This window comes from Chelon labrosus, assembly GCF_963514085.1.
Source record: "Chelon labrosus genome assembly, chromosome: 11".
Classification (NCBI taxonomy): Eukaryota; Metazoa; Chordata; class Actinopteri; order Mugiliformes; family Mugilidae; genus Chelon; species Chelon labrosus.
The window spans coordinates 13,476,464-13,497,371 of record NC_140344.1 but is presented as its reverse complement, the minus strand read 5'-3'; the positions used below and the strand labels follow the sequence as shown (position 1 = coordinate 13,497,371).

Sequence of the window (20,908 nt, the reverse complement as noted above, 5' to 3'; positions counted from 1 at the left end):
ATGATGTTTAAACGCCACCTCATGTGAGGCCTCAGAAGAAAAAAAATGCAATGGAAACAGTAGTAGCTAGCATGGATGCTACTCTGCTATATAACGTTATTAAACATAGCTCCATCTGACTGTAAAGGTGACACTATGCTAATGTTTAGCTGGAGTGTGAGCGGCCGTCAGAGTAGCTCGCCTCTGCTCTGCCAATGAAAAAAGAGGTGGGTACCGTTTAAATGGGTTTACCCTCCACTACCAACACCACAGCCCACATGATAAGAATTACAACCTCACATCAGAGCGGAAGCCGGCGAGAAGGCGGCCGCAGTTTCCCCCTTAAAACACGGGTAGTGGATGGAGAAATCACGGTACCTCACCCGGTTACCGTAGAAAACACTGTCTGTCTGTCTGTCTCTTTTGACATGTCTGTAGATAAACATAGTCTGGATAACGGTTCGGCAGTTTTATGTGTAAATAACAACGGGAAGCATATTAGCCCCGGTATAACGGTTATTCAGTTGGTGTTTCATAACAGTATAGAGCCGCCGCCGTTACCTCAAACAGGGCCCGTCGACGTTACCGTTAACATCTATTTAACCGCCACAGGATGGAAACGCTCGGCTTTAAACATAACGGAAAAATGATTAGCGACAACCTCCAGCATATAGCCAGCCTCGACTATTTCATATCAGATAACGTAAAAGTAAAGCTCTAACACACAGCCGTTATTATTATTATTATTTTTCACGTTATTCTCAGGTGATAAATTTTCAACGGCTTCAGGCTCGTGCCGCATCCCGTTATGTACATACCACACAAGAGCCGCTTCCGCAGTCTTCCCCCGGTGTGGCTGCGGCGTCAAATCAAAGCTTTTACACTTAGAGTCTTTGGCTGACAGCAGCAAACCCACCGGTACTACTAACATTTGGGTCCAGTCAGAGGAGGGAGGTAGAGAAGGAGGAGGAGGAGGAGGGAGTGAAGGCAGGCAGGCAGGGAGGGAGGGAGGGAGACTGGGAGGGAGGGAGGTGGGAGCAGCCTGGCTGGAGTAGGATTGGAATTAAAAAAACAGAAAGTGGATTTAAAGGGGTCCTCTAGTGGTATGTAGTAGAAATACAGACACGTTTTTTTTTTTTTTTATGTGCAGTATAGGTGTAGTATGGGTGGGGGATGGGATGCATTTCAACCAAGTGACCTTGAGCACCAAAATAGAAAAATATGACAAGAGTTGAAATATTTGGGGGTTAAGGGGAGCATGCAGCAGCACACGTTTCTACAACATCCAGTGATTCGCCACAAAACTCTCAGCAGAAAAAGTACTACATTTACACCACAAGTTTAATCACATTAAAATCGTGGCAATTCATAAATTACAAAAAAAAAAAAAAAGTAAAATCCTGATATGTTACTGAGATTGTGCTGCAGCTAAACCAAAGGCACACAGGCGGGAAGAGATGCAGTCAGCTGTGATAAAAAATGTGGTCCCACAGCTTCATGTGTTTGCTCTGTCTGAACAGGTAGCAGCAAAATCTATGGAGGCCCCTTACTGCCAGAAAATTAAAAATAAATAAATAAATAAACTCAAAGTAACAGACAGATTATTAATGAGATACTGGTACAAAGTAAAAAGCATAATATGAGTCAAAAGTATGAGGTGATAAATCACAGTATTGACACTTTTTGAAATACAGAAGTACGGAAAAATAAAACAAATGTATGCGAGAAAGACAAAAATATGACTTTCTTATTAGAGGTCCAGAGTGTAAGATTTAACTGGGCTTCACAAGCAGCAATATTCATAATTATGTGGTCATTACTCTATAAAAACCTGAAAATACGAATTGTTAGAAAGAGCCTTTTATATCTACAGAGGGAGTAGGACCTCTTCCACAGAGTCCGCCATGTTGCACTGCTTTGTTTCTATAGTAACGCAGAACGGACACAGAGTACACACCGGCTCTAGAGAGGGCTTTTTGCATATTTAGCAGCCGTCACAGGAGGCGATTTCAGTCTGCAACATCGTGGCTAGATGCCACTAAACCCTACACACTTTTAAATGTGAGATAATGACTCCAGTTATTACACACCTTTGCATCGATTACTATTAAACTACTACTAGTACATGCTCTTCTTTTCTTGGCACAAATGGGCCACCATAGATTTGCTCGGCATACCTGGACAGAGAATAAAAGTGGCAGAAGTCCAAGCCACAGGCACCGCCATGCAGTCCATCCATTTACCTGCTCCTTTGTAGTTCTTCTGAAAGATACCACCAGCTGCTATCATGGCTGTGACAAAAAGACACATTTTGTGCACCAGGAAAGTTGTTTAGACAGCAGGATGAGATGACGGGGGGTCCACTGTAAACAAATAGGTTACTCAAGTGTAAGTCAGCCATCTGCGCCCAGTGTGGGTTCATCTATTGCTGTATTTCACCGAGGGAGGAGCTCTCTGCTTCCAGGCCTACTCTCCTCAGTGACTCGGAGTACTTTCTTCTTCCTATATCGACAATGTCCTCAATCTCATCGGCCAGGTCTTTCCTGCCGCTCTCTGTCATCGCAGCCACCAGCCTCGACGCCGCCCCGGGTCCTTCATTCTTCTGTCCCCGGGCCCATTGAAACAACATGTCCAGCACCAAGGCGCCCAGGTTGTCCCTTCCAAGAAGAACAGAACATACAGAAGAAATTTAACTCATGTATATACAGTTTATTTAAAATATCAGCCCATTACTACAAGATTGTTTTCTCCTAATCTCCAACTATGGGAATATCTTGTTTTGTGCAGCTCACTTATACTTTACCTTGAGAAATATACTACAACATTCACACAGTCTGTCCCGTGTGTTTGGAAGATGGACTATATTTAAGTTGCTTTCCAAATGTTGGTACATCCCACCAAATACACAAATTATTTAAATGAAACAGAAGAAGCCATCATCACAGCATGTATATATGTGATTTTACATAATGCATTTTTCCTCCACATCCAGGATGCGTCAGGACAGGCTTTCTGAGTATGATGAAAAGGGGGAGGGCTAGATGAGCATCACCCTGTGTGTAATCTCCTGCAGTGTCCCAGATGGCTTAGTGATGGCTGACATTGCAGATTAAAACAATCAAAATTCTCCACAGCATCTCTCCAGTTACATACCATGTCACTCCATCTTGTTCCCGCAGAGGCTTTGGCTGTGCCGTAACATGTGTGCACAAACTGATTACACAATTCACCCGTGCATAGATCATTTAACACAAATATTCATCTAAATATCTGCTGCAACTGGGAATGTTTTACACCATTTTTGAAAAAAATCTGGACTGATAAAGAATCGGGTTCAGATGATGCCGTTTATCTTAGACGTGCAGCACCCACCTACATGTTAATGCTGCTCGGGTACAACATTATCGGCAGCAGGACAATGTGAGCTGCCACACCACAAAAACTACTTAGGAACAGCAAAAAACAACATGAAAAACAGCCCAAGATGATGACATGGCCCCAAACTCCCCAGAGATCCCAAACTGATTGAGTATCTGCAGGTTGCTAGCGGGAATATTGGCGTCCACTGCCAACATCCTGGTGTTTGACCACACAGGACACCCTCAGAAACCCTTGGCCCTTCCCCAGTGAGTCAGAACTGTTTCGTTAATCAAAAAATTAGGTAGGTGGTTTTAATGTTGTGGCTGATTTGTTATTAAATACCTCCCCTCTGACTTGCAAGTGTACTTTTCAGAGAACCTTGTTCATTGTTCAAGCACCAATTTTCTTTTCATTTCTGTCAAGATATCAAAGATTATGAAAGAAAACTGATACATCAGATTAAATTAAAACTTTTTGATGTGGTGTTTTACTTAAGTAGTCTTCAATTCAAAATAAACACGCTACTACACTGAAATTAGATAACTGATTACCAAATAAGAAAATACCACGGCCTACATTCTGACCAATCACAGCAAGAAAACATGTCATGGTGTAAACACAAGTATTGGTGTCACAAGTCAAAGACCATGCAACTGGAGCAGCTAAAAGCTCTGTCAAAATCTACTGAAAATGGAAAAAGGCTTTTTCTATTTTTGTAATTCCCACCTGTACTTGAACTGGATGCGGTCGAGCTCTTGGTAGCTCAGGCCCAGATTGATGCCAATAACACGCCAGTCGTGTCCTATCTGAAGAGAGATGGACAGCAGGTTGGCTTCCGTCAAGTAGCCACTCTCAGGGTCACCCAGGTTCAGAGGAGGATACTGGGCGTCCTCCATGATGAAACTGTTCTCTGAGTTTAGAGCCTACAAGAAAAATATGTGACAACATTTATATGCAGCAACAGGCAAGTACTGGGACAAAGTGTTGACAGAAGTAGCGTTCATATAGCTTTGCAGAAATCTGCAGCTAGTCTAAAAACAAAATCCAGAAATTTAAATACAATAGCACCAAATATTTTAAGATAAAATACACTAATGTTAATTCCTATACAATCCACAAGTACAAAAGACCAGACTTTACTGTAAAAAAAAATAGGACAGAAAAACAAGATCCGTCACGTCAACTGACAGGAAGTCTTAGTGGTAAAGTTGCAAGCCACTGGCTGTCAGGTCCTTTCCTCTTTCTGGCTACATCCTCCGGCAGGCTGCTGGGAATCTCTCCTCTATAAAAAGACACCTGTAACAGAGGTGCAAAGCACATTTTCATTAAGTTCTTATAGCTTGATTTATGGGACAAAATAAAAACATAACATCTGCATCCAATGACGACCACTGAGCTCTGCAGCTACGGTAATATAATGTCAAGGTTTATGATTCATTTCCTATAAGTGCATACATCAGACAGTAATCTTCCCTCGACTCATATTCCGCGGGGTCTGAAGTACCTTTAAGGACAGTCTGATATTGATGTTCTAACCATGAGTCTCCGAAAAACAGAGTAGTTTAGGTTGTTTCCACTTTAGAAGAATTATCCTTCCATGATAAAACAGCCTGGGGTCCATAGATTATTGACAGATGAACCAATATAACCCTCTATCTGCTGACCAAGCAAACACGCTACAGGGCAGACAGGAAGAGCAGAATAATTTGTCTCTGTGACGTTTCTCCACAGTGAAACCAGCACAAACATTGATTGTTATCCTTGCTTTTAGATATTCTAACAGGGGTGAGGTGTGACGTGCATACAAAATGAGACCGTATAATTCATTAGCTATCTCATTTAGATTAGCTGAAAGTAGATTTCCAGATTTCTGGTTGAATTAATATGGTGTTCCTATGAGGCCAGGACAGAGTATTACTGACTCACAGCAGATCTTAGATAATAAATCATATGTGGTCGACACCATTTCTTCAGTTACTGCACCTCCTTCGATTGTTGCAACAGGATTTTACCAGAGAGAACAAAATAGCAGTGAGACACCAACACTTAATATTTACGATAATGCATTTAATCACGTTATAGTCAACTGCTGACGGTAGCTTGAGGTGGTACCACCACATAACACTGGGGATAACTGATTTCTAATGTCGTGTTCTTGGCTTATTGTTGCTCCAAAGAAAACAAGTGGGTAGATATAATATCTCTGAACCAAGGGAATTCAAAGAAGTGATGAGGAGAACAGAACATTAATTCTCAGTGTCACCTCTCGCCCCCCGGAGAGACATAGTTAGATGGAAAGTTTGGTTTCTTTGGAGTTGGGGCTGAATGGAGAATCAAATCTCCAGAATCAAAGAGGAGCGCTGGCACATAAACCAAGCAATAAACGGCGCGTAGAGGGAGTCATCAGCAAAACATATCGAGCCATCTAAAGCAAGCATCTAAAAGAAATCAATACCAGTTTAAGTGCATGCTGTTTTTAGTATATTATCACCTGAAGCTGTTCTATCGATCTGTGATCTCTTCAAAGCCATCAGACACCACTGACAAAACACAGGAGTTGCTGGTCTGTATGAGCAAAAATCATCCAAAACTCACTTCAGAACTTTCCATTTAAGGCCATACAGTTGTCTAGACAACCTTTAATAAAGGTCAGACTTCTGAAACATACTACTAATAATGCTCAAGTACTTCATTCCATGAGTAAAGGTATATATGTTGAGAGGTTGGTGTTTGAGTCAGTTCTGAGGTGCGCTTGGGGACTGTACTTGTGTGTGGTTGTTATAATACGTTTAAGACACGTGTGTGTCGACAAAAATATTAGATGAAGCGTTTCTAAAGTTATGGTCACACTGTGTGGAATGTGCTGCATTGTACTGTATGTATGTTGTCTTAAAGATGCAGTATAAGTGAGGTCACGGGGTCCTGAATCATGTGTGCATGTACAAAAAGAACCTTTTATCTTAGTACATTGGCATGTTCTTTGGCTGTTGAATGTTTTTGTCTTACCTGTCCCCTCACTGGTCCTTTCTGACCCTGAGCTGGACAGATGTATACTTCCTTCAGATTCTTTAGGCTGGAGTAAAACACAAAGCACAGTCTTCCTCCCTCACAGTCTGGTCTGTCTGAAGAAAACAGGATAATATTAGCTCAAGCTGTCTTACTTAATAGCTGTGACAGGGTGGTTATTACACAACAGCGCATCATAAGACCTTGTTAGAAAGTGGATCATCTGAACAAACTGTTTATTTAAGATACAGTCTTGAGGAGGACTTCAGACCTGTGCTGATATCTAAGCCCCTCTCAAAGCCAGCGAAGAACTGCTCTCCTTCCAGCAGGTCACACATGTCTGAAGGCTGGGGTCCATCGTATTGCTCCGACAAAGACTGCACTCTGTCATCTACCTGTGCAGGAAGCATCACAATTGCTGTTTTAGCGTCAGCCATTTACGTTTACACAGGCATTCACATGACTAATAAATCAGGTCAGTCAAACAGTGCCGAGGCCAAGATGCCACAGGCAGAGGCTGATAAAACAGGGCTGAGATTGACGATGTAAAATGCTCTAGTAAACTACACAGTAATGACACAGAATGGAGCATTATTACAGACCCTGTTAGCAGGTAAGCACTGCAGCAGAACTTGCGAAGGATCTGCCTTCCGCTGGAGGACGAGGAACTGGACTCTGAACTGTTTTAGCTTCTGATAGACCTTCCTGACCACTCCACTGACGCAGCGCTGCGTGGTGTACCACAGCCAGTACCTGTGATGGCGTAGATATTGTGAAGCTATAACACTATAGTGGCAAATATCAGACTTACATCATGAGAATACGCTACCAAAACTTACCAGGAGAAATGTGTAATGTAGAAAATGGCATACAAATGAGTAACATAGAGCGACACTTGGGTTGTGATGTCAGTCCAGGTTTGGGCAGTGGGGTCTCCATGGAGAAGATGCAAGCAGGACATGTCAACGGTATGGCCTGCAGAAGCACCAGACTATGTCAATACATGCTCATATATTATCATTAATAAAAATACGTGTGTGAAAATCTGGAAGCTATATTAACAGATGAACCTGTAACTCCAGTTGGCAGAGGGATCTGAACTTTGACTGGCTGCAGGAAATGCATGCTGGGAGTCTGGGAGAGACAAAGGAGGGGGCTGACACTGGCCTGAGGATCACCGCACAGGACCTGCACCTCTGACAGAGACACCTTCACTACCTATAGACAGAGAGACACGCTGAAGCCTTGCAGACTCTCTTGTGATGTTATTCTTACATATGTAAATGCCTCTTGCTGATTTTACCTGTAAGGTTATGGTGCGAGTCTGCACAGTGGAGTCTGGAGGGAAGGTGAGCTTGATTCCGGGGTCAGAGCTGGACACCAGCATGGCACCAGCCGGTGTGACGGAGCAACTGTCTGTCACGGGACGGGACACTGCCATAAACCAGGAAAAGTGGCTCACTGAGCAGCACGCCAGCTACAGATACAACAAGAAGTCGTTTTTTACACCCCTACTATAACAATTTGTTAGAAAGAATCAGAAAACACTGTAAACATTTCTGTAATGATGTCCTTTGTTTGGGTTTACCCTTGCTGGGCGTCCTCCAGGGTGACTGCTATGGCTCTTGCTTCCTCTCCTTAGATTGGTGGGCAGAGTGCTCCACGCCTGTCCATCAAAACTCCGCACTATCACCTCCCTTTTTTTTGCCCGATGATATGGCACGCACACCTCCACGGGCTGTAAGCATTCCACAGTTGAAGTGCATTTACCTCAAGCAAGTAAGCAAGTGCAAAAAAGAACTGTCTCGGTAGACACAGCGAATACAACCATGACCCAATGCTGACAGGACCATGATATCTTCACTATAACATCACCAGGGATGTTTCCTGTTATTTCTGAACTACTGACAACATTATATTCACTGTTTTTCACAGAGTATTACTGAACATCACAAGTAAACTGAGATGAAGTTTTCCTACAACTGATAAACAGGCGTTCAACAAACAACTTATACCTTTAGAAAGGTCACTCCGTGAGGACGAAGTTCAAGCGGACGACTCAGCAGGATGTCATGCTCCTCCAGCCACACCAGCTTTCTTTCTGGCCTTTTCTCAGCCCACTGCAGTCTTGTGGTTGTCACCAGGCACCTCGGGGGGAACACCAGCTCAGCCCCCCCTGGGAGAAACACATGACACCCAGCAGACGAAACACAGAAACTGAAGAGCAAAAGGTGTGAGACAACTTTAATACAATATACAGTCATGTAATACTAATAATAATAACAACAACAATCAGAAACACTGTAGCTGAAGATATGATTTCAAACAATGAGGACATCTGGTATTACCATGTCGATAGTGATACCGTACCTGTGCTGATTAAATCCAAGGTGCAACTCTGGAATCTTTGTGTCTGCTTTGTCTGGTTAAAAAAAAATAAAAATAAGATGTAACAGAGACAATATTCTGACAGGAAATGTGAATATGATGTCTCACCAGGTGTAGGAGGGAGAGGAGGAGGTGTTGGGGGTCGTCCCAAGGGATTGTCACGAACATTTATTTGAAGTTGAGGCAGTTTGTTCAGACAACGTGGGATCAGGCGGAGGTCATTGCTGCAGATGACAAGCTCCCTGAGCGAAAGGAGAGCGCCTGAGCAACAAAGGAGACAGGGTTACACCTTTTTTTTTTTTTTTATTATTCTCTGGTGGTCTTTCACTGACACACTCGCTCACTCTTAGACCCTTACCCATGCTCTCTGGTAGCAGCTTCAGCTTGTTGTGGGACAACTCCAGCCTAACAAGCTCCTCCAGAGAACCGATTTCATCAGGCAGTTTCCAGAGACGGTTATGTGACACATCCAGCGTCTGTAGTGCTTTCAGCTGGCCCAGACTCGAGGGTAGACACTCCAGCTTGTTCCCCAGGAGGGAGAGGTAGGTGAGGGAGGACAGCTTGTCTATATCAGGAGGCAAATCTGAGAGGAGGTTGTGACTGAGGAGCAAAGAGGACAGCGCGGGCAGGGTAAGCAGACCGGACGGCAGACAGGAGAGCTGGTTGAAGGAGAGATCCAGATGCACCAGATGAGTTAGGGGGGACACAGATGCGGGTAAAGTGGTGAGGAGGCCAGGCAGGGGGTCGCCTTGTGAGTCGTAAAAACAGTGCCCTTTAATTAGAAATTAGGAGAGAGGGACAGAGAATGACACCCAGATTATTAACACAGTAGCCATGTTGTAAACTCTTGCATGTAGAAGTTTTACAGAGGCTAACACACAATAAAACAATATGAGTAAACGTCCATGCTACCACATAAAAATAAAGAGGAAAGTACCCCGGACAGCCAGGGAGCGCAGCTCTGTCAGATGGTGCAGGACATCCAGAGCACCATCCAGCCCTGGTTTGTCCTCAGAGCCCAGTCTCAGGTACTGGAGGCCCCTCAGCTGCCCTGGAACTGACCCCCACAGCAACGGCAACGCAGCAGCTCCTCCCTGGTACACATCCAGGGTCAGTCTCGTGTCGGTCAACACGGTGGACAGCTCCACAGAAGGAGGCAAGGGTGGACTCAGAGACAAGACAGCGAAAGAGGAAGAAGAGGACGACGAAGAAAAGGAGCATGTGGAGAGGGAGAGGCTTGACGTGGAGGGATCAGAGTTGTCCATCACCGGGTTGGATGGAGACACAGACGGAGCATCCCTGTCTGCTTGGCCTTGAAACATGACACCACTTGATACTGTCGGTCCAGGCTCCCTCTCTGATTTCCCCTCATCTCGGTTCACGTGAGCTTCCCAGAGCCTACGAGCCAAAACGTCCGTAGAGATGCCTGGACCTCCACCTTTGGATGTTGTCCTCGATGGGTTACATGCAGGTGCAACCTTCACCCCGTCTCCACCCTCCGACCTGCTGGCTGCCTGGTCTCCACACTCTTCATCAGGAGCTGCTGCTTCTTCTTCTTCTTCTTCTCTGGTTCTCTCCATTGAAGACAGTTTGTCACACCAGTCTGCTAACTAGCTAGCCTGTACGAGTCCAGTACTGAGTTTTTCTTTCGACATAATGTCTGTAAAGTTACTCGTGACATGATTAGACACGTCCATTGTTTCAAAATCCACATAGAGCCAAATGACGGATGTGAGAGGCAACGGGCAATATCACAATAGACATGTTGTCTGAGTGAATTTAGTGTAACCGTTACAGTAGCGAACGTTATTAGCTACTTACAGCTGTGGTGTATTCAATAAATGTTTGATAAAAAAAGTACATATCTGCTCGCGAATGTGTAGAACTTTTGGTTCCGTTTAGTTACTAGAGTTGTTAAGTAGTTAATGTAGTGTTATCTGCTAAGTAACGAGTAGCGTTAGGCTCTGCATTGACCAGTTCTGCACTCTGTGACACTACTTCCTGGAGCCCGAATGTTTTTAAAAGACAAGGCTTTGCGTCACAGCTGTACGTTCGTTTTTGTTTAGACCGTCAACCGGCAGAATGCGCTGGGAGGAGTCCAATATGCGTTCTCTGTTTAAAAGTAAGAGCCCCGCCTCTCTGGCTGCTCTTGTGTGTTCTATCGAACGCTACGACTGTGGCGCCGCCAAAGTCTCAGCACACGGCGGGACAGTTTTGTCAACGTGTGCGTTTGACGTCAGTCCCTGCTCGACCATCGTGTGGCGCTCTTTAGTCTGCTTCCTGACAAGCCCTAACTTGTGTTGTGATGTTAAGGTATTAATACACATACACATAGAAAGATTATTATTACAAATATTATTAGCAAATAGTTCACGCTGTGAAAGATTACAAATTTATTTCATTCAGGAGTGAATAAACCCTGTCTGTCAATACCGAGCTAAATACTGAATTTTAGAACATGTATTTCATACTACATTAAACTGAATTTTTATTTTAATTTGTTTGACAGGTAGACACATGGCAAAAAATAAAAAATGGTCTTAAAAATATGTTTACATTTTTAAAAAACCCATTCAATAGTTATTTAAAGACAGAATAAATAGTCATACACATATACATACAAAGATTATTATTACAAATATTGTTAGCAAATGGTTCACGCTGTGAAATATTACAATTTTATTTCATTAAGGTGTGAATAAACCCTGTCTGTCAATATCGAGCTAAATACTGAATTTTAGAACATGTATTTCATACTATATTAATTGAATTTTTATTTTAATTTGTTTGACAAATAGACACATGGCAAAAAAATATATAAAAAATGGTCTTAAAAATATGTTTGCATTTTTAAAAAATCCATTCAATAGTTATTTAAAGACAGAATAAATATTTATATTTTATTTCTTTAATAATATTTCTTACAATAATGTTTTGTTTTGTGTCTGAATATTTTACATTTAGATTGAAGTTAAAAATGTATTAATTTATTATAAATATTCATCACAATCTACAATAATTCTGGTACACACATTCCCTAAAAACAAAGACAATATCAGCTCTGAATTATACTCAAGTGAGTTTTAAGTGGTCTGTTTGTTACACTTGTTCTCCTTCAACAGTCTTCCACATCTTGTTTTTATCTAATAACTCTGTCATGTGTTATGTCTGCCCATGTGTTGACCCATCAGTAAAACTGCATTACATTTTGGTCAAGACATAATGTCAAAAGTTCATTTCTGTTGTGGAAACCAGTCTCTTGTGTAGAAAAGAATTTGTTCAACTCAGATTCTCAGTTCCAAAGTCCAGCGGTGGCACAGTCAGCTCTTTAGGTACAATAACAAAAACCCCTCTGCTATCATCATCCTCTGGGAATTTCACCTTCTTGACTAACTTTTCTTGGAGCTCATAGAATAATATATCTTTCCTGAATCCAGGTGGGTCCCTGGATCAGTTGGTAATGTGGCTTTGACTGTCATCACTACATACTAAACAGAGGTATACGTTTTTAAGAAAATGAACTCTTGCTCATTGAGGTTTCACAATAGGATATGCTCTCCAAGGAACCTGCGGTGTCCTAAACAGAATCTGAATCAGTCTTTTTTTCAGTCTAATTCTGTGAATAGTTTATTCAGGGAAGAGTTACAGAAAAACATTTCAGTGTTATTGTTGAATGTGCTTCAAATGCAAGACATTTGTGATTTCACTACTAAGTTTACTATTTCGCAGCCAGAATTTTGCAAACTGCCAAAATTTGAACAAACTTATTATTAGAAAACTTTTCTCACTGAACAAAGTTTAAAGCCAAAACATCGAGGCCATTTTTTATAAAAATAATAATAATAATAATAATAATAATAAAAAAAAGACAAACAAATACAAAAACAAAATAACTGAAACTGTCTTTACAACTTAACGTTAAAAACTAAAAAGTTCAGATAACTACTAGTACATACTATCTCTGGTCTGCTTTGATCGATATAGACACGGGTTAATCTGCACAGCAGCAAATCAATACACATTCTTCCTAATCATAGCACATATTATGAAAGAAGGTTCCAATATAGCAGTGTTTGGCATTTTCCCTGACAAAACGGGAACATAAACAAGCAGATAAATTTAGAAAGGACAAAACAAAACGACGAGCTCCGTCTGGGGACAAACGTTTGACAGCTGTCAACGAGATACGACCGACCGCTCTCTGACTTCACGGTGTTTCATCGGTGCCGATTATGATTGGTCAGCGTATCACCTCCTTCAAATGTGATTGGTCAGCCTGCCTTACGGCGTGGAATGTGATTGGACGATCCGGTTCACTGGGTGACCTCCTCCCAACAAAGTATGCGTAATAACAACAACTCCCCGTGGTTGAAAACGTCGCTATATTAACTAGCTCAGAGCTGCTTTTAATTATTACTGACGGAGTTCACCTTCAGCAGAAGATCGTTTTTATTTTATTTAAAATATTTTGTCGACGTTTTTAGCAACGAAGAGAGTGACGTCCGCTGTTAGCTAAACAGCTAAAAACAAAGTTTTTTATCTTAAAGACAGCATTCAGAGAGGATTCAATAACAAAACATGAGCGTTCAGCTCTGAAACAAGAAGGCAGTTTTTATTAATATTTTTACAACTAACCCCCGTGTATCGTTTGACAGCGACCTTTGCCCTACTGGGCACAGCTGCGGAGGGCAACACCGGCATGTTTCCTCTAGACTCTCCGTGGAACATCTCGTTCGCAGGCTGCGGCTTCCTGGGTATCTACCACATCGGTGTGGCCAGCTGTCTGCAAGAACAGGCTCCTTTTTTGGTGCAAAACGCCAGGCATGTATATGGAGCATCAGCTGGAGCTCTCACTGCCACCGCTGTGGTCACTGGAGTATGTCTTGGTAGGTGTCTTTGGGCTAACTGAGCGTTTTCAAATGATGCTGCAAGGCAGCTGAAACTTAAAATGACTGCTAAACTATAGTACTGTGTTGGAATAACCTTTGCTGTAAACTGATCAGAAATGAAAATCTTAAAGTGAAGTAGCTTACTTAAAAACCTGGTTCCTTTCTGACAGTTCGGAGTTCTTAACAAAAAAAGTCCACTATGACATCCTGACAAAACCATTTGAAAATAAATATGTAACAACATCTCACCCTCTTCAGCTTAGTGCTTAGACCCTCAAAATGATCATCATCCTCTCCTTAAGAGAAAGACTAAAGCTTCAAAAATCTACATATTTGATGCCACAATTTTGATTTTTAATGTATAAAAGGTAAAGTTGCAGGAAGAATTTTATTCATTAAACTTCCTTTGGGATAAGAGGCTATGTCCAGATGTCCAGACATCTCTAAAGTTATCATTTTCAGTGTTAATTACCTGTTATCCACATTCTGGTGCACTCTCATGCAGCCTTCATCAAGTCACAGACTTTTTAAATCTTTCAAAGGAGAGACTGGCGCAAGCATCATCGAGGTCGCCAAAGAGGCGAGGAAGCGGTTCCTCGGACCCATGCACCCTTCCTTTAACCTGATGAAGATTGTGCGTCACATGCTGCGGCGCACTCTGCCCGCTGACAGCCACCATCGGGCCAACGGCCGGTTGGGAATCTCTCTCACACGAGTCACGGATGGAGAAAATGTCCTTGTGACCCACTACAACGACAAGGAGGAGGTGGTGCAGGTACACACTGCGCCTGTTTTTCTTTATACTTTGCAGTGGAGTTGGTGGATATCTCTGGGGATGTCCGTTTGGGTTTTCTGGAGATTATGTACATTAGAATTTAGAGTTTAAGATTTAATCCAATTAATCCATTGAAAATGAATCTTCAACAAACTACTTAAGTCAATTATCAAGCAAAATGTCAGTGGATATGTTGTTGTTCTCAGTTATATTATGGATACTATGACAAATGTTATTCACCATTTTCTGATGTGTTATAGAGAAGACCATTAATCAGCTACCTGAGAAATATCATCTTTGGATCAATCAGTAATAACACATGTATTAGTTTCAGCCCTACTTGATGTTATTTCAAGTAAATTTAATTATAATTGTATCAGTTAATTTTCTATTACTGTGTTCAAGTGTCAGCACAATTACAACAGTTTTTCAGAGAGCTGTATTTCTTATGTTGCCTTTTGTGTTGACTAGGCGTGTGTGTGCAGTGCCTACATCCCAGTGTATTGTGGACTCATTCCTCCAACGCTGCAAGGAGTGGTGAGTAGATGCACTCTTATTCAGCACGTGTGCACCAGAATAAGATTTACTGCCACGTATGCTCACACATACAAGGCGTTTGCCCTGTGGTGTGTTGCAATAACAAACACATAAAGGACTTCATGATTTGCCTTGATTTTAAGTGACTAACACACTGTATTGCTGTAGAAGAGGCGTAATGACCAGCCTAGTTTGCTGCTTTACTTAAATTATATCCCTGTTTCCTTTCATTGTGTTTTGTTGTTGTTGCTTTTGGCACTTTTCTCTTCTGTAACTGTGCCCATCGGAGTCCTCCCTTCCTTAAGAATGTGTTTTTACTGAATGGCACACGTGTGGAAACAATGATTATGAAATTCCTCTGCAGTTAGTGTTTGTCCGAGATCTCACACTAAAGGGGAAAGTAGAACTTTTTTTTTTTGACATGTTTCTAGTGCAAAGGCTTTCTGGGAAGTATCATTGGGCAACAGTGGCTGTCCCCACCCTCCCTCTGTGGCCTTTGTGATGGCTTTTTTTGGCTCGTATGTGCTAGTGTGTATGCCGGGCTTGTGACCAAAATTAAAGAGTGGCACAGGCAGATGTGACCATGCTGGCAGAAGTTTCAAGTTTTATCTGAACTCTCTTGAATGAATTTCCAAAGGCTTATGTCACTCTGATGTTATTTGTTGACACACTGAGGCCTCCGAGTTGAAAAGTTCGTAATCTTCCGTAAAAAACAAACACTTATCAATACACAGGATATGATGTCACAGTTATCATATCTTGCTAAATGAAGGGATACCATCGCCACTCTGTAGATTTTATGCAATTATCAGACTATTCACATTTTTAATATGCCAATATTTCTCCTCTGTCATTCAGCGATACGTCGATGGAGGAATCTCAGACAACTTGCCCCAGTATGAGCTAAAAAACACCATCACCGTGTCCCCGTTCTCTGGAGAGAGCGACATCTGCCCCCGAGACACCTCGACCAACATACACGAGCTGCGCTTCACCAACACAAGCATCCAGTTCACTCTCACAAACCTCTACAGAGTCTCCAGGGCACTTTTCCCCCCAGATCCAATGGTAGGTCACTTGATTACAGCCTCACAGATCCCATAGACCTCCACAGATACAGCTGCGGATACAGCTAAATCGATTGGCTCAGCTGAACTGGAACGAACTCAGCGGATGATGAGAGATAAATGTATGTGTTTGTCTTGGTTGCAGGTTATGAAAGCCATGTGTAAGCAGGGATACAAAGATGCTCTGCACTTTTTAAAGAAGAACGGTAAGAGTCATCGATTGACGTTCTTAAAACTGGGTCGGAACTAACAAACCATACTTATCTTTTGTCCCCTGGCCAGAAGATACTAGCTCACAAACACTATCGCCCTGATACACTATCAGCACTTGTGTTTCCTGTGACCATGTCAGTGAATCAATAAACGTATTTTTCTTCTGATTAAGTTTCTGCTACTCCCTATGGTTATGATGTGTGCTATCACATGACCAGCGTGGTCTTAAGACACTAGCTTCTACTGTTATGTTGAATATTAGAAACTTGTTGAACAATTTCACAACTAAATACCTTATATAATAGATAAACACTAGAGAGATGACAGTAAATAAAATAAAATGCTTTCACACGTTCTTCTCAGGCTTGCTCAACTTCAACGGACCTCAGAGAGACAGACCCCTGTTAGCCAGCGGAGAGGAAAACGAGGACTCCGATGAGGAGGAGGAAGATGAAAGTAAAAGCGAAGAGGAAGACAAGTCACGTGTAGAAGAGACGGCAGCGATGGTTTCCTCACTAGAGGAGCATATCATTGAACGCCTTCCACCCGCCTTGCACAAAGGTAACACGATAACATAAGAAAGTGCAGCCGGTTTTAAGTGAACCATAAAATACACGACTGACCCTTGATAGCATGGTGCTTTTTCAACATTGTTAGACAGCTATTGGTTTCTACTTATCTAATTAAAATGAATTAAATTAGGTATGTCAGTATCTTCTTTTTCTTTTCCTGTGATAGGCAAAGTAACTCAGCTTAAAGTCTGAATGCAATGTTGAATTAATACTAAGTATAATAGTAATTAATGAGAATTTAAATTGAACCTGAGTTTCTTCTTGAATAGTGAAACAGGTTAGATTTTATAACGCACTTTTTTTTTTCAGTTCACAAGGGCTACTTCATAATTCCTTATTAATGAAGCATCAATTAACTTAAATTTCACACTGTAAATATTTTACATTAGCAAGATTTACAATAGCAAGATTCATCTGTTGGAGATGTTTTCCCAATTAATATTTTTGAGATACTTTTCAGAACAACCAATAATCTGATGTATGGACCTTGAAAGTAGTGGCATTTTTCAACTGACTTCCTACCAAATAGAATTAGTATTAGCATTAGCATTACTATTAGCATTAGTATTAGTTCCTTAATCGTTTACATAAAGGAGAGTAATTCTGTCTTTGCCTCCCTCTGCAGCTCTAGTCGAGGCCTGCATTGAGAGGAGGAGCCTGGTGCAGTCGCTGGGGAACCTGCTTCCCGTCAGGATGGCCTCGGCCATGATGATCCCCTACACCCTCCCTCTGGAGTCTGCCATGTCTGTGACCCTCAGGTGCCGTACGACTTGATTACATCTGGTCCCGTTCCCCCTGTGTTTGATCTCACGCTGCATGTCAAGTACCTTTAGATTTATACTGTATATGTTACCTTCAAACTGTATTTTTGCCCGTGAACGTATCTAGTTTACCTACTAGATCTGTTGAGTAATTGCCACATGTCCCATGTACAGACTTCTTGAGTGGCTGCCAGACGTGCAGGAAGATGTGACGTGGATTCGAGAGCAGTTGTTGAAAGTCCTGCAGCATCTTCTTCGCCAGGCCTCCAGAAGCTTTTCCCAGCATGTTTCTGCCAGGTAGTTAACCTTGAAATTACACGTTCATACAACTTAGGATATCAGTGACATATTTATACCACATATTTATTCAAACTGTAGATATAATGTTAGATACTCACCTATGTACAGTGCACTATGTGAAAGTGACTGGGATTCAGCTGTAGTCAGCTGGGGGCAGCAGAAACAAATTGTGATTTGTGTGGTGTATAAAAGAACAGTAAGTAAAAATGCCTCACAGTGTGAAGACTGTACGGTACAGTACCAGCATGGTTTTGGGGTAATATGTTATCATGTGTTATCACCTGAAGAGGGCGCTGAGGTGTTTGGGGAGTTTCCCAGTGTCTACCCGGAGCCGCTCAAGGGCAGATGTTTGTTTTTGGATACCCTGGAATAAAGCAGTCCTAGTAACCCCTGCTCTCTGTCGTTTTCTTTTCTCCGAATGAATAGTTTCACATCACAGCACACAACAATTTCTTATCTACCTTTTACATGCAGTCAGTGTTACAGAGCAGCATTCCTTCAGTCCCAAGTAATGGTGAGGACTCACTAATAGCTTTGCTTTGGTCTCGGCCTAAGCTGATAGAAATATCTGTCTCCATCTCATTCACCATTAAGTCATTACCTGTACTGTTTTCTAGAGATTTTTGACTTAGATATGTGCCCGCTACAGCTCAATATGACAGATTAGGAGTGAACCAAAACAGAAAGTTGCAACTTGGTGACTAAACAATGACCTTAAGCTCCCTGTAAAAGCTCAGAGAAGCAGATAAGAGACGTGAGGTGATTCCCCGTCGGTTAGCCTTTGCCTGCTTTTACCTTTTACACATGACTCATTATATGTGCTTGAATAAATGCCTCCTCATTCATGCCTCTGTATGCTGGTAAATGCTTCTAACAAATAGATTGTTCTGCCAGCTGGAGCTGCACCGCTACCAGTCCCTTCCATCCCAGCTCAGCTCCACCAGCCTGTTTCCCACCTTGGTCGGTGGGAGTGGCCCTTCAGTCCAGGACGTCTTCATGCGTCTCGACCAGTACAAGAGACAGCTGTTGTCTGGAGTGCTCTGTATCAACATGGACCTGCAAGGCTCCTTCAAGACTGGAGTGATGTCACCAGATAACCGTCCTCCATCAAGCCTCTCTCCTCAAGACTTTGCAGTGCACTGAGTTTGTCTTAACATCCCACGTGTTGCCAACTCTGCTGTATCCGGTGCGGCACCCGTTAGGTTCAAATGTACTTATTCTAAGTCCAGAAACAGTTCAAAAGAATTTAAATCAGATGTTAATATCTATTTTCTTCTTCACGTTTAGATATTTTTAAGCAGACAGAACGTGGTCGTGACCTAATCAGCCCTTCTGTATTGTAGTTGCAAATGGTCATATATTAACCATACTTACACTTACTAAGTATTAAATATTTTTGGACCAATACATGACACTGAAATGAGTCTACAGCTACCGTATAGTTAGACAGGCTGGCAGACATAGCATGTCTGTGCTGTAGGACCTCAGAACTGCATTTAAACATGTTCTCAGTCGTGTGCAAACTTGAATTGCAGGATGTTACAAACAGAAATGTGCACTTGAAGTAGCATAGTTAAAATAGGCAAGTGTTTTTAGTGGAATGCTGTCAGACCAGTGGTTATGCAGAGTTTTCCTGTCGTATGTGGTCATGAGCTTTAAGTTACTCCTGCTGCACGGGCAGTGTAGGGCTGGAGGGAGAACAGTGGACGCGCCAAGCTGTTTGTTATAAGTAGCTACTCCATTTATGCGATGCAAATGTCAATGCACTCTTGTGAAAGGAACACACTGCCTCTGTGTTTCTGGGTTTGTATTAAAGGCCACTGTCTTTCGTGTCATAAAAATTATTTATATGTAAAATACCAAACTGCTTAGCTCATATACCAATCAGAGAAACTGGTTCCTATCATCTTTATGTACATGTAAGTTACAACTCTTTTAGATTTCATTTTGAATCTGTTAATTGCTGCTTTAGAAATCTTTTAGAAAACAGCTTTGATTTTCTATGTTTAATCTGTGTACAGTAAACTAAAACTGTAAATGTTGATTTATCAGTTTAATCTGAATTGCACTTTTTCTTTTTAGAAAATGACCTCCCTGTTTAAACCTTAATGCAATAATTGCAGAGTGAATTATTATTTGTAAAAATGTTGCAGTTGATAATATTTATGTGATTATAAAAATAAACTGGAATTGTCTAGCATTAACAGAGTTTTTTTTTTAACGTTCTGAAGTTAAACTAAAAATATTCTCACAACCAAAGAAACTGTGACTCACAAAGGAAAGTGGAGGAATGTGTGACCAAACCATGGCTCGGGAGCCTGAATGGGCTCATGGCAGACCTCTTAATGATCATAGCAAAATGAAAAATAATCACTGAAGATTCCTGAATTAAGAGGTGTAATATTACGGATCAGGTCACATATACATATTAGTCTCTACCCTGAATTTTTGGCATACATTTTGTGATCCTTTTCCACTACCTTACAACATATGTCAAATTTTTGTTCTTCTCAACTATTAACTGCTAATAAACTATTAGAAGACTATATTTTTTGTTTAGTTTGGAGGACTTCTTGGAGATTCCCTTCAGCAGTGTAATCAATGCGCTCGCAAATCATTGCAAAATCACACGGTCCGAGTCTAATCAGCTGTGGTCTGCTGAGAAAGCTGTTTCACTGGGTATCATCTGTAAACAAACAAGACACAGCACACACATGTTAAAACACTATAAAATAAATGCAATTACGTGTAAAAAATATAAAATCTCAAACGATTTACAGTTTTAAACAAGAAATGCTGTATGTGCTCAAGTCCACTAAAAGTGAAATATTAAAGGAGAAAAGGAGTTGTGAACAGTAGATGTGTTGCCCATGATACCAGTAGGTTAGTATAGGAGAAAGTGGCAGTTTTTAAATCTAAATCTAAATTTGTATGTGAAAAGAAAAGAAAATAAGAAAATGTAGAGATCACAAATTCCTTTTCATTGAGGAGGGAAAATTTCCGAGCAGCACTTGAACGCAGCGCAGGACTGCCACTCAGTCAGAAAAGTTCGCAGTGGCGT

At 41.6% G+C, this 20,908-nt stretch overlaps 2 protein-coding genes across 2 annotated transcripts; one reads left to right on the top strand and one right to left on the bottom strand.

Moving 5' to 3' along the window:
- Nucleotides 1-1,336: 1,336 nt before the first annotated feature.
- Nucleotides 1,337-10,857, bottom strand: pidd1 (p53-induced death domain protein 1). Its single transcript, XM_084554702.1, is given in 16 exon segments — nucleotides 1,337-2,416; nucleotides 2,419-2,636; nucleotides 4,066-4,262; nucleotides 4,528-4,635; nucleotides 6,346-6,461; nucleotides 6,617-6,740; nucleotides 6,948-7,098; nucleotides 7,185-7,320; nucleotides 7,416-7,563; nucleotides 7,649-7,822; nucleotides 7,934-8,083; nucleotides 8,361-8,562; nucleotides 8,716-8,767; nucleotides 8,842-8,994; nucleotides 9,092-9,505; nucleotides 9,671-10,857. Coding segments are annotated over 16 exon segments (3,030 nt in total). The 5' UTR covers nucleotides 10,314-10,857; the 3' UTR covers nucleotides 1,337-2,372.
- A 2,250-nt stretch (nucleotides 10,858-13,107) lies between these two features.
- Nucleotides 13,108-20,006, top strand: pnpla2 (patatin-like phospholipase domain containing 2). The gene is made up of 9 exons (XM_084555051.1): nucleotides 13,108-13,619; nucleotides 14,165-14,397; nucleotides 14,869-14,934; nucleotides 15,793-16,002; nucleotides 16,147-16,207; nucleotides 16,578-16,775; nucleotides 17,412-17,544; nucleotides 17,722-17,844; nucleotides 18,729-20,006. The coding sequence occupies exons 1-9, from the start codon at nucleotides 13,433-13,435 to the stop codon at nucleotides 18,988-18,990; spliced, it is 1,473 nt and encodes a 490-aa protein (XP_084411177.1). The 5' UTR covers nucleotides 13,108-13,432; the 3' UTR covers nucleotides 18,991-20,006.
- The last annotated feature ends 902 nt before the right edge of the window (nucleotides 20,007-20,908 follow it).

Coding starts and splice junctions, on each gene's coding strand:
- pnpla2 (XM_084555051.1), top strand. CDS start 13,433: ATGTTTCCTCTAGACTCTCCGTGGAACATCTCGTTCGCAGGCTGCGGC. Junction 14,935..15,792: donor CTCCAACGCTGCAAGGAGTG/GTGAGTAGATGC, acceptor TCTGTCATTCAG/CGATACGTCGATGGAGGAAT. Junction 17,545..17,721: donor GCCATGTCTGTGACCCTCAG/GTGCCGTACGAC, acceptor TCCCATGTACAG/ACTTCTTGAGTGGCTGCCAG.